This window comes from Drosophila nasuta, chromosome 2L (assembly GCF_023558535.2).
Source record: "Drosophila nasuta strain 15112-1781.00 chromosome 2L, ASM2355853v1, whole genome shotgun sequence".
Classification (NCBI taxonomy): domain Eukaryota; kingdom Metazoa; phylum Arthropoda; class Insecta; order Diptera; family Drosophilidae; genus Drosophila; species Drosophila nasuta.
The window spans coordinates 25,997,114-26,008,730 of record NC_083455.1 but is presented as its reverse complement, the minus strand read 5'-3'; the positions used below and the strand labels follow the sequence as shown (position 1 = coordinate 26,008,730).

The window sequence follows — 11,617 nt, the reverse complement described above, 5'->3', positions numbered from 1 at the left end:
TGTAGTTCTTTCTTAGCAGTGACTATTTAGTGAGTGTTAAAGATGGACGTACGCGAAGTGAAATAAAAAAAGAGAAGCCACGCTTGGAAGGCAAACAAGATAAAGACGAAATTGGAAATGGGTAAGTTTGCTTTTATTTATTTAATAAGTACGTATTTGAATAGAGGTCCAATAGTTTTACAAACTGCGCAGCGAATTAAGTAAACCCTTTGACAAAGTCTTAAGCAAATACTTTATGCGTATGAGTCTTACTCGTATTACTTAATAGCTAATGTCTGACTTCAGCCGCTTTCGCTTGAAATGAGCTTTCGAATTGGCGGTCGCAGTTTTATTTTCGCATTGCAGGGATTTGCGTCGCGTCATTTATCCAGCGTAACTGCGCCCACGCCTTAAATAAGTTTCCAGGAAGACAATACGAAATGCGCCAAACGACTCTGAGTATGAGGCGAATATTCATAAAGAGTGTTGTCAACAATTACTTTCTCCCTCTCACTCCCCACTACTTCCCACCCAACTCACGTACATTTATGCTGTGACGTTGGCGCGCAGCTGACTTGTTGCCTACTTAACAGCATGATATCTTGCGGCGTAAATAATTGCAGCCACTTTTTTATGATTCTCGGTTGCGACACCGCTACAAAGCAAATTGTGGGGGGAGGGTCAGGTAACGGGCGACTTTAGGGACGATTTGCCTAAAATTTTTCATCAGACAGGCGACTAAACTTCGCAAATGTGACGAAATATTTCATTGATAAAACGGCCGCCAAAATCTTGTGGACAGCAGACGACGACCCAACAAGCCGAAGGGTCGTAAAAGCTCGGCAAAGCTTTTACGCACTTTTTTGCTAGCCGCCTTCGCATTCATACGTTCGTTTGTTCGTTCGTTGAAAAGCCGAATCGGTCGACAGTAGTTCGGGCTTTTGGCAATCGGCTCTGTGCTTGTCCTTTATAAAAGAACTCGGCGCCTCTAGTCAGTCACGCAGTGTTCAACAAGTAGTAGGAGCAACAGTTGCCCACAGCACAGTTATTTCTGGTTCGAAAACTAGTTGCTCAAGTGTACGGATTATCGCAACCAAGTGAGTTATTGTGAGCAAGTGAGCGCTATATCTACAGTTTTTATTGGAACAAAAAATAAAACAGCAATCCAAAAAACATTCTTAAAAATTTTAAGAATAAACCCGAGTTAAAAAAGTTTTTAAGCCTAGTTCGTAATTTGCGGCAGTTTTATCAGCAACGCGTCGGGAAATCTTAGAAATGCCGTCGCCGTCGCTAAGTTCGTCATCAAAGACAATATGACAACGAGTGCTATTAATATCAAAAACTATTTGTGGGAGTACGATTTAATGCCAAGGGACTATTAAAAAGTGAAAAAATTTTTAAAAATGCGTCAAAAACTTTTAAATTGTTCTATATTTTTGCAAAAGTTTACATACTTTGAAGAAAATTTTTTTGTTTAACTCACCTGACAAAAAATTTAACAAGATTATAAATCCTGAAATTCATTTTCACAAAGAGTTTAGCAAGTTTTTCAGAAAGTCTAGTCATTTAGCAAAAATAGGTTTTGCTAATTTCTACCTTTCCTAAAATAGACTCTGCATTCTAATGAATTGCAAAGTTTTTCTTTTAGTTTAATTGAATTGGAAAATAAAAATCTTTCGGAGAACATTGCTAGCAAAAAATGCGAAAAATGTAATTTTAACTAATGGAAAACTAAAGCGCAGCATAAAAATAGACTACTTTGATTGCTGTGCAAATCAATCATCAATGCTAAGAAAGGGTTTTCAATTGCCAACAATACAAAATGGACCAGCACGTGTCAGAAATTGTTGGCTTATAAAAAATTCAAGCAAAACGCTGCTAAGAAATCAATCATGTGCTCTTGTTTACCGAAAATCTCAAGAAAAAAAAAAGTTTAATATAAAGTCACGTTAATTTAGTGTGTATAAACACACGATGGAAATAGGTCAAAGTGCATCCCATCTTCATGCACACAAGTGAACACACACGCAAACACACTCTTGGAAATTGTTGGCACCTTTTGCAAATACCGTATAATCAAGTTGGATGCGTGAGAAGCGTTGGGTTCTTAAGACACTTAAAAGAAACACGCTGAAGTAAAAGTTAAGTACAACCTGCAGCACAGCTTTCGTTTTGTATTCTGATGCAACTTTTGAGTACATTATTAAATTAAAAATTCATTTGCACTATGGAAAGACTCAGTGTGAGGATTTATTTAAATTGCCATTAACAGATTGAAAATTAAGTGAACACAGCATTAAAGTGTCAAAGTTGTTATCAACTTTATTATTAAAAGGGGATTTTCAATATGGATAGATATAACTTTTGCAAATTTATGTGTTATTAAAATAAAATTCAATTTTCATTTTTGTTCCATATTAAAGAATAATTGAAATTGCAATTAACAAATTGATTATATTAATTTGGCAATTTTTTACACTTTATCGGTGAAAGTTATTCATTTTTTAATTTAAAACGCAGGAAACTTTAATCACACATTTAAAAGTTGTCAAATTAACAAACCATAATCAGTATTAAATTAAATTAAAATTAAATTGAAAATTAAAAAAACACCAATTCGACTGCTTAAAAGGATATTCCAAACAAGCGAAATTTTTTTTATTATAGAAAGTTTAAATTTAGAACTGAAAAATTGTAGTGGAAGTTAGGAGATTATCAAACAATTTCAAGTCTAAATGTCAAGCAAATAAAGCTGTGTAACAAACAATGAAAATTATCAATATGTTATTTGCGGAAAATGTTGCCAAGTAAACACCTCATGACAAATCCCTTTAGTTGAGAACTCAAAAAATTCCAACCGAGTGCTGTGAAAGAATGAAATACAGAAAAGCAAAACTCAAGAAAGAAAATTCCCCAGGCAGCGAATGCATTGTGTATTGGAGTCTGTTACAATGTGAAAAACAAAAGTCAACACCTGGGTGTGTGTGTCAGTGTGTGTGTGAAGGTATATTTATGTGAATCCCTGTAGGACTCGATGGCAAAGTGTGTGCGTGTGTTGGGCCCCACATGTTGGTCATCGAACAAGGATCAAATTTCATGCTTCAGGCATAACAAGTTTCAGCCAGAAAAAATGTACAAAAACCGATCGCTGTCTGAGTGCTTTTTTGTGTGTGCCACAGCCACACATATCAAATTGTTTACCAGCGAATTCATAAATCCACATTTTTTTTGCGTATGCTAACGAGACTCGTGTTTTGAAAGTGGGTTAATCGAAGCTGAACAAACAGTTGGGAGTGTAAAGAAAAATCACAAATTTTCCTTAAATGTTGTGTTAAATTGGCTTGTTAAAGTCTCTTGCCATTCCGGTTCTTTTAGTTTAATAGAAAATTGAATATAGATATTTTTAATGTTGAACAAACAGTTGGGAGTGTAAAGAAAAATCACAATATTTCTTAAAATGTGTTAAATTGGGTTGTTAAAGTCTCTTGCCATTCCGGTTCTTTTAGTTTAATAGAAAATTTAATATAGAAATTTACAATGTTTAATCTTAACTCTATGCTAGTTTCACTTCAGTTCAACTTGGTAATTTATATGATATTTAATTGTGTCTACTTTCTATAAATGTCAACTGTAGCAGACAAAATACTACACACATGTTTCTATGGAGATAGATAGACTTGTGGTGGACAAACTCACTCCCAAAATACAACATCTGGTCAATTTTAAGCTGTGACAGCCTCCCACTAATAGAGATTCCTTTTGTGTGTATTCAATTCACTTTAAGCATTAAGCACAAATACCTTAAGATTCGTGTCAAATGCAATATTAAGCAACACACTTTGCTTAAACTAACTACCAATTATTTTTGGGGTTTTCCTTTCTTATTTTTTTTGTAAGGAATTGCAGCTGTGTTTCACTTTTTTGTTGACGCTCCAATTACATAATATTGAACTGAACCTTTCTGCAAATTGCCTGGCAAAGTGAAGAGCATGTGCATTAGTTTTTTGTTGTTTTTTTCGGGGACAAAGTTTGACTTAGACCCCTGTGTAGTTTTGCCAATTCAAATTGTGGACGAGCGAGGGAGCGAACAAGCTTATTGTGCTTAGTCAACGCTAATTAAACAACTTTTTACACTGCACGACAAGTTGTGTGTCCAGATGGGGGATTCCCCCATGATCCGGCCTACGCTTTGTCCTTAGTCCATTAGGCTGTTGGCCAGTTGGACTCTTGTTCCACTTACTTCGTATTTTAGCTCAATTTTCTCATTTACGCAATTAACTGTGCGTTTATTGCGAAACAGGTGAGTTGGCAGCCAGGTGACAGCTACAAATGCTCTTTCCTTTTTGCGCCTCTCTCTCTCTCTTTCTCTTTGAATGTGGTCGGGCTATTTAATAAATTTCATTTTACCCCTGGGATTCACAGCTACGACAACAACAACGATAGGAACAACAAATAGGACAAGTTTTCTCCAACCTTCCTATTTATTTTTTTTTTTTGTTGTCCTGTTTTTTGATGTTCCGAGGGCACTTTCGACTCTGTGTCAACAAGTTAATTAAAGCATTTTGACAACGATTCCTGTTTGCACACAGTTTGGTTACACTTCCATTTAACACCCCCTCTCTGTAACGATAGCAGCTCTTGAATATCGCAAAAAAAAAGGAATAAGCTAAAAACTGCTGGAAAAATAAGCTAAAAGTGGCAATTATAATTGAAAAAGTTGCCGTCCGATGCCGGAAGGAGGTATTCTCTTAAATTAGGATTTAAAGGAATACTTAAAGGTTTCTATATTTTTGTTAGTTTAAAGTAAACTATATACAAAACAAAGAGCTTTAAATGTCATAACAATTTCACAAATAATTAGAGCCTAATTGTAAAAGATTTTAGGGAAACACTTTCCCATTATATTATTTATTTTAAGTAAGTGTTAAAGGCTTTTTTAAATTTTGAACGTCTAGTAAAGTATTTAAATAGAAAGGCTTAGGTTTTAAATCATATTAAATAAGAATATATATTTGTCAAATTCTTTATTAGATTCACACTTGTCCCACACAACAAACCGAAAAAGAATTTGCATTCTAAGTCCAATCAAAACGTGCAATGAACAAGAAATTGGCTAAGAAAACTTTTCGTTTTGGCTCCTTGGGGACAATTTTAATGAGCAGACGAATTGAAAAATGTTCCTTTTGGCTTGTCAATTTGTCGGAGGCGTGTCGTCGCAACGTTCGCTTCATTTATGTGTATTTGTTGCGAGAACTGTGCATGGTTCGTTTAGTAATTCGTCAATTTGTTTACTTCACCGCAAAATGAGCTGCGTTCAGTTGACTGAGAGAGTTAGCGATGCCACCTTTTTTTGTAATTCTAGTGAAGCTCAATTTAAATTTGAATGTATGGCAACACTTTTCGCAGTGTGGGATCGCAATGATGTGGCCACACTGATCAATCGGTATGACGCCATATTGAAATTACTTTAAAATTGCAATTCGCAGTAAATCTAAAATTGTTCGTGGGGCTAATTTTAAGCGTAGCAGACACAATTTGTTGACTCTGTGTTTTGTGTTTTTCTTCACAAACGAAACAAATCGCAAATTCCCCCTCCCAGTGGGAGGCGTCGGGACCGCAAGTGCCAAAAGTTTAATGCAAGCTCATTTATATTGTTAAGTTAAAGGAGTGTGAGGGTGACAACGAGAAAAAACAACAATGCGGTGGAGTGAGAAGGAAGTCAGTGGCTGGGCTAATGGCAACCAAGACATGCACATGACCCTGTTGTGGAGTGGGCGGGTCGTGACGTAGAGAGCGGGGGGGGCCTAGCAAAGTGTTAAGCGTGGTCTGCAAATCCGCAGCGAAGGAGTTAAGCTGAAGGCGGTGCCACGCCCTTGCTTAATTAAATGAAACGATGCTGCGAATGGCGAAGGCCTTAAAAATAAAAACAAGCTGTATGCATTACAAGAGCAGTGGCAAGGCGAAAAATAACTACGCCAAGAAACCAAACATGAGCAACGAATGTTGTCTAAGAATCGGCACAGTGGAGCAGTTGTGATTATTTTCGGTTGCACTTTAAAATATTAAAGTTGTTATAAAAAAAAAGTCAAATGTAGCGTAATATTTAGTATTGAATTAAAGTAGTGTAGTAGTAATATTTATGACGTTATTATTTTCATTATTCACAGTGTTTAACATATAATAATGAATAGCTCAATTATATTAAATACTATAATAGTATTTCATTTGCCATTGTAAAGCTATTTCAATTAGTTTATTTATAGCATCCCCTTTTAGTATAATTATTTTTAACAAGTGGTCCCACTGTGCAACGCCTTGAAACAGGTTGTTGATTTAAACCTTTCGTATTATGCGTGTGTGCGTGCCTTCCATGTGTGTGAGTATGAGAGTGTGTGCTTTTCAACACAAAAATCAGAAACACCCACACGCAAGGGAGAAGTGTAGAGTGAGGGGGGAGGGGAAGGCAAGTTTTAGCTCCTATCAAACGGTAGTGATGGTAATTACCCTCATGTACATGACACGCATCTCCATTTCAGCCAGCAGATAGAAGCGGCAGCAAGAGTCGCGACGGAGTGCGGGAGGACAACACGCTAATCCCGAGGACAACAGTCAGGACACACACGCACACAAGAAAAGAAACGAAAAGAAAAGAAAACGTCATGAAGCCCGACATATTAACGCTCTGCATCCTGGCAACGACGATCCTGGCCAGCACACGTCACGTCATTGGCTTTCTGACTTCCCAGACGTCGTCATCGTCGTCGCTGGCATCTTCAGCTGGCATAGCAGGCAATGGCATTGGCATTGGCCCAGCATCAGTTGTGGAACAACAGCAGCAGGAGAATGATGTGGTGATACAACCGCGTCGACACTTGGACGCAACGTTGGAACGTAACGTTTACGATCCCGGCGATGGTGAGTCCCTGATTAAATGACACTGCCTTTTGTTGTTTGGCCAAGGATTACCCCTGACATTTGACTCCTTGATGATGACGACGACGTCCCGCGTAGGCTTTGTTCTTATGCTTTCGTTTATTCACTCGTTGGTTCGTTGATTTCGTTCATTGAGCCGCCAAAACGGGTTACACAGTGATGGGGCAACACGAGACAACACAAAGATTCATTTCAGCATCAACTTGCTCTGCTATCAGTCATCTCTTGAACCGAAGAAAAACATTCTCGGAACATATACTGACTAAAGTAGGGTATATGGGATTTGTTCAGAATTTTCATTGAATTGAAGAATTTCTTTAAAATTTTAATATTTCGTTTTTTGTCTTTGACAAATCCAATTTATGATTTAGCAAATATTTTGAACGTTTGAAAAAGAACAAACCATATTTATTCAAGATTGTTTACTTATTGAGGAATTTCCTTACAATTTTGAAGACATTTCAATTTTTTTTCAAAGAATTATCGTAGAAAAGTTATCAATAACATATTAAGAAATAATGAAATAGCTAGAACGTTTAAAAAAGAACAGACAATATTTATCCAAGATTGTTTACGGATTGACGAGTTTCCTTACAATTTTGAAGAGATTTCGTTCTTTCCGTAACACTATCATAAAAAATTCCAACTTTAATTTCCCAAATTTCCAGATAATATAGATTGTTAGGAATGAACAGACCATATTTATCGAAGACAGACAATCTTATAAAAATTAATATTTATATGTATTCTAATGATTTTTTAAATCACCAGATTTGTTAATTTTTCCTAAAACTGTCAAATCTGAACCAATTTCATTGTCCTTTCCTCCTCCATAGCCCAGACCACTCAATTGAAATAATTTATTCATGGTTTTCAAAATTCATTTTGACGTAAAACTCGTGAAATCCCATTGGAGTGTGCCCCTTTGCCCCCCAGTTCTCTGTGTGTCCCCAGTTTGTTTCACTGCACACTCAACAGGTGGCCAGCGTATACTTAAAATGTAGCCCGCTTTTAGGCGCTCGCTCGGCTTTCAATGATTTGAATGGTCGTTGGATATTTCCGGTCATTGCACAATTTCTGAAGTACATTTATCTATGGCAACACACAACAAAACATATTCTCAAATTCTCACATATCACACATTATACATTACACTTAAAACGCAACGCCCACAGAAGAGAGTTGACAACATTTTTTTTTTTGTGTTCTGTTGGTTTGACATTAGGTTGCCTAAAAGCTGGTTTGCGTCAAATCTCACACACACATACATAGTGCTGTCAATATTGACTAGACACACACACACTTACACCCAAATTTTATAGGTTATGTTGAAATTAAAATTTGATTTTTATTTCTTTTCATAAAATCAATTTTATTAGGTTTCCAATTGATTTGAGTTTTAAGACCACAAGCATTTACATAGGCTTTGTAGAATTTGTGATGAAATTCAGCAGAAAATATAACTGTTATAACTATTATATTACACTATAACTATTATACTACACTCTAGACTATAAAATTTTGAAATGTTCTTCAAGTTATGTAGGTCTTTTAAGGAACAGATTATATAGAAATGTTTTATTCATTAGTTTCCGATACATTTATTTTCGTAAAGAAACAATTTTTCTGAGCACAGATTATTTTAAAGTAATCATACCTTGAAGTATTTATATATAAATCCTACACTTTACAACATTGAATTGTTTCCTAAGAACCACTTAATATTAAATTTGTTAGACCTGTTAATCTAAGCTTAAATGTTAAGCGACTCATGTAAGTCAAGAACTGTTCCCCTCATAAAATTGAAATGTAGCCCAGACCAGCGACTGAGACGAAGCGGATAGTCAGGAGGATGCTGCCAAATGAGACAAAAGGCAAGCGGCTGATGGACGAGCAAACGTCAGGCACAATGAATGGCCAAATTGAATGACTGACTAACTGACATGGGCAATGGGATGTAAGCAGATGGTAGATGGGAGCTGTAGTTGTAGCTATAACTGTAGTTGTCGTGCCCATTGCCGCCGGTCAATTTCCGCTGCGGCGATAAAGACTCGCTCGTATATATTTTAATATGTATGAGTATTTTTAAGCCGCAGAACAAGAGTGGGAGCTGAGAAGTGAGAACTGAGAACTGAGAAGAGACAAACAAACGAGTCAAAAGTTTTAAATGTCAGCTGGCGGAAACTTGACGCCTGTTTGTGGCAAGACGGGGGACGAGAACGGGATCGAGGATTGTGGCCGGATTAGTGGAAACTTGTGCAAATATTAAAATGCCAAATAATACAAGATGTTTGTGGCTTCTTCTTCAACTTCTTCTTCGTTTTTCATCCCAATCCCAACCGTAGAGCTGCTGCAAGCCCTCAACACGGAACTGGGGCTGGCCATGCCAGAGCCAGAGGAGCCAGACTACGTGAATGCTGTGAATCCGAATACGAATGCGATTGCGATTGCGAATGAGCTTGAGGTGGCCAGCAAGTTCGATATGCTGAAGAAGCTCGAGGACGATTTGCGTGCTGAGCAGGAACTTGTCGACAAATCCGCTTTGCTCATGAAAATGCTTGAGGTAAGTCCAAAAGTGCCAGCTTAAAATACTGAATACTCACTCTCTACTCTCCCCCCCCGCTTCAGGATCCGACATTGGACACGCTGCCTTTGGTCTATGTGGAGGAGGAGGAACCTGCAGCAATTACTGCTGTTGCTGGCAACGATGACTATCCGGAGCTCGAGACGGGTTTGCAGAGTCTGGTGCTTGGTCAGACCAAGCCGAAACGTTCGCGTTACTATCGTCGTTATCCCTGGAAGCGTCACAATCGAAACCGCGGGTAAGCAGCGAGCTCCCCATGAACCCTTAGATTGCACACACATAGAGCACCCCTTTTTTTTTTTGATTCTCCACCCAACCCCAAACAAATCTTCCCATTCCACACAGTTTATGATTTGTAGTTGTAGTGTTAGTTGTCCAGGTAGAATATTGTACAAAATTAACGGGAATGCAACTCAAATCGCTCTTGCGCTCTTATTTCACCTTTTGTTAAAATAGAAATTTCATTAGAAAATTGTTCATTAGAAAATTCTTGCGATTTGAGCTGCTGCACCATTATTTATGTAGTTGTAATTGATTTGATTTTCACTTACTAAAATGCATCTCCAAGAGTCTCTCTAGGCCCGTTGTCGAGAATTAACACACATCACAGACCTGAGCTAATCGTCTCTTTATGTATCCAAAGTCTAATCAAAAACTAATCAATCAATCCTCAACGCCTCAAATACTGAAATACTGTGGGCGTGACTATGAAACGACAATTCTAATAGCCACATTATTACCGTTATCAGTTCTTACATGAATTCTATCAACAGCAACTATGAACCGGAATTGCGTTATGCCTGCACCCCAAGCAAGGAGGACATCTTCAAGCTCCTCGTCAATCTGCATGAGAATCGCAAAGGAAATCACAGCAAGACGGTCAACTTTTGTAATCGCAAGCGTCCCGCCAAGGCCGTGTTTACCAACATACGATTCCTGGGCTAGATTTGGATACGGAATACGAATATAATGGACACACACACACTGAGACACAATACACAAACAGGTACACACACACATACACACATATGTATACCAAGCATCAATTGTACATTGCTGACAAAGTCAAGCGCGAAAACTGGAGAACAACAAGCACTAACAATTAGTTAACTAACTAAACTAAACTAAACGAAACTAACATTAAAGTAATTAACCAAACAATTAAGTACTTAGAAAAACCTCCCGCACTTGGTAGCAATTTTTGAATGTATTCGCACCTCTAAGCTAGACAAAATTACCCCTGACTTTACCACACACACACACATACATAAAACCCCTTCCCCCTAAATGTGTTGTATATATACCGAGATAAAAAACAAAATATATAAAGTTTTAATATTGTGTGTTAACAACTTTTTCAACTTGTCATATCATTAGAACGCGTCAATCGGTGTCGGTAGTTGAGTATTACAAAAAAGAAAAAGAAAAACCTATTATTGTTACTAACTCTACTATTACTACTAATATTATTACGAAACTTTAGTAGAAATTGCGACTAATTATAAATACGAATGCAAAAACGAAACATCAATGTGTATATATGTATATGTATACTTAACAAAACTAATTCTTATACTTGTATGTAAGAATCAAGGAAAATCTTAATGCTAATAATAATAAAATATATCCATATATATTATCCCTCTGTGCGCAATCAATTTAACTCTTTATTGCTTGGCGGCTTAGTATGTATAAGAACCCCCTAACAAAACACAAATATAAGACTGACTCTCTTCTAATAATAATGACTTATATTTACAGCGAAGCGGTAATTAGCATAATGAAGCGTAAAGCTGTGCGCTGTCATCATCATGGTGTAATAATAATGCGAGGTTAACTGTCAAGCGACAAAGTTACACGTAATTGTTATAGCGATGCAAGTGCAAGAGAGCAGTTGATGCAGGCATAAGACAACCTTGTTTTGTCCTCTACCTTGCATTTGCAGAGAGCGTTCGCAGCTTAGCCGTAGTGTGACTTTAAGCTCTCTCTGTGTCTCTTTCGTGTTTGGAGTAAAAGTGATCAAAGTGAATGGTTTAATAAGTGGTGTCAAACTGCCTATCAATGGCTTCGTATTGAGACATCGTCATAACAAACGGCAGCAGCACAAAAACAATTTAATGC

The 11,617-nt window shown here is 37.2% G+C and overlaps 1 protein-coding gene across 3 annotated transcripts; it reads left to right on the top strand.

The window, feature by feature from the left end:
• Window positions 1-39: 39 nt before the first annotated feature.
• Window positions 40-11,115, top strand: LOC132798631 (uncharacterized). 3 transcript variants are annotated; one of them, XM_060810565.1, is made up of 5 exons: window positions 40-121; window positions 6,516-6,894; window positions 9,258-9,475; window positions 9,541-9,734; window positions 10,246-11,115. In XM_060810565.1, the coding sequence occupies exons 2-5, from the start codon at window positions 6,639-6,641 to the stop codon at window positions 10,439-10,441; spliced, it is 864 nt and encodes a 287-aa protein (XP_060666548.1). In that variant the 5' UTR covers window positions 40-121; window positions 6,516-6,638; the 3' UTR covers window positions 10,442-11,115. The 3 variants fall into 3 exon arrangements, with proteins under 3 accessions (XP_060666548.1, XP_060666547.1, XP_060666549.1); XM_060810564.1 differs by lacking the exon at window positions 40-121 and adding an exon at window positions 986-1,076; XM_060810566.1 differs by lacking the exon at window positions 40-121 and adding an exon at window positions 986-1,076 and having other exon boundaries at window positions 10,270-11,114.
• The last annotated feature ends 502 nt before the right edge of the window (window positions 11,116-11,617 follow it).

Excerpts from the sequence above, each read along its gene's own strand:
- LOC132798631 (XM_060810565.1), top strand. The coding sequence starts at position 6,639 with ATGAAGCCCGACATATTAACGCTCTGCATCCTGGCAACGACGATCCTG. Across the intron at positions 6,895-9,257 it reads CGTTTACGATCCCGGCGATG|AGCTGCTGCAAGCCCTCAAC; the intron begins GTGAGTCCCTGA and ends TCCCAACCGTAG. Across the intron at positions 9,735-10,245 it reads CGTCACAATCGAAACCGCGG|TTCTTACATGAATTCTATCA; the intron begins GTAAGCAGCGAG and ends TACCGTTATCAG.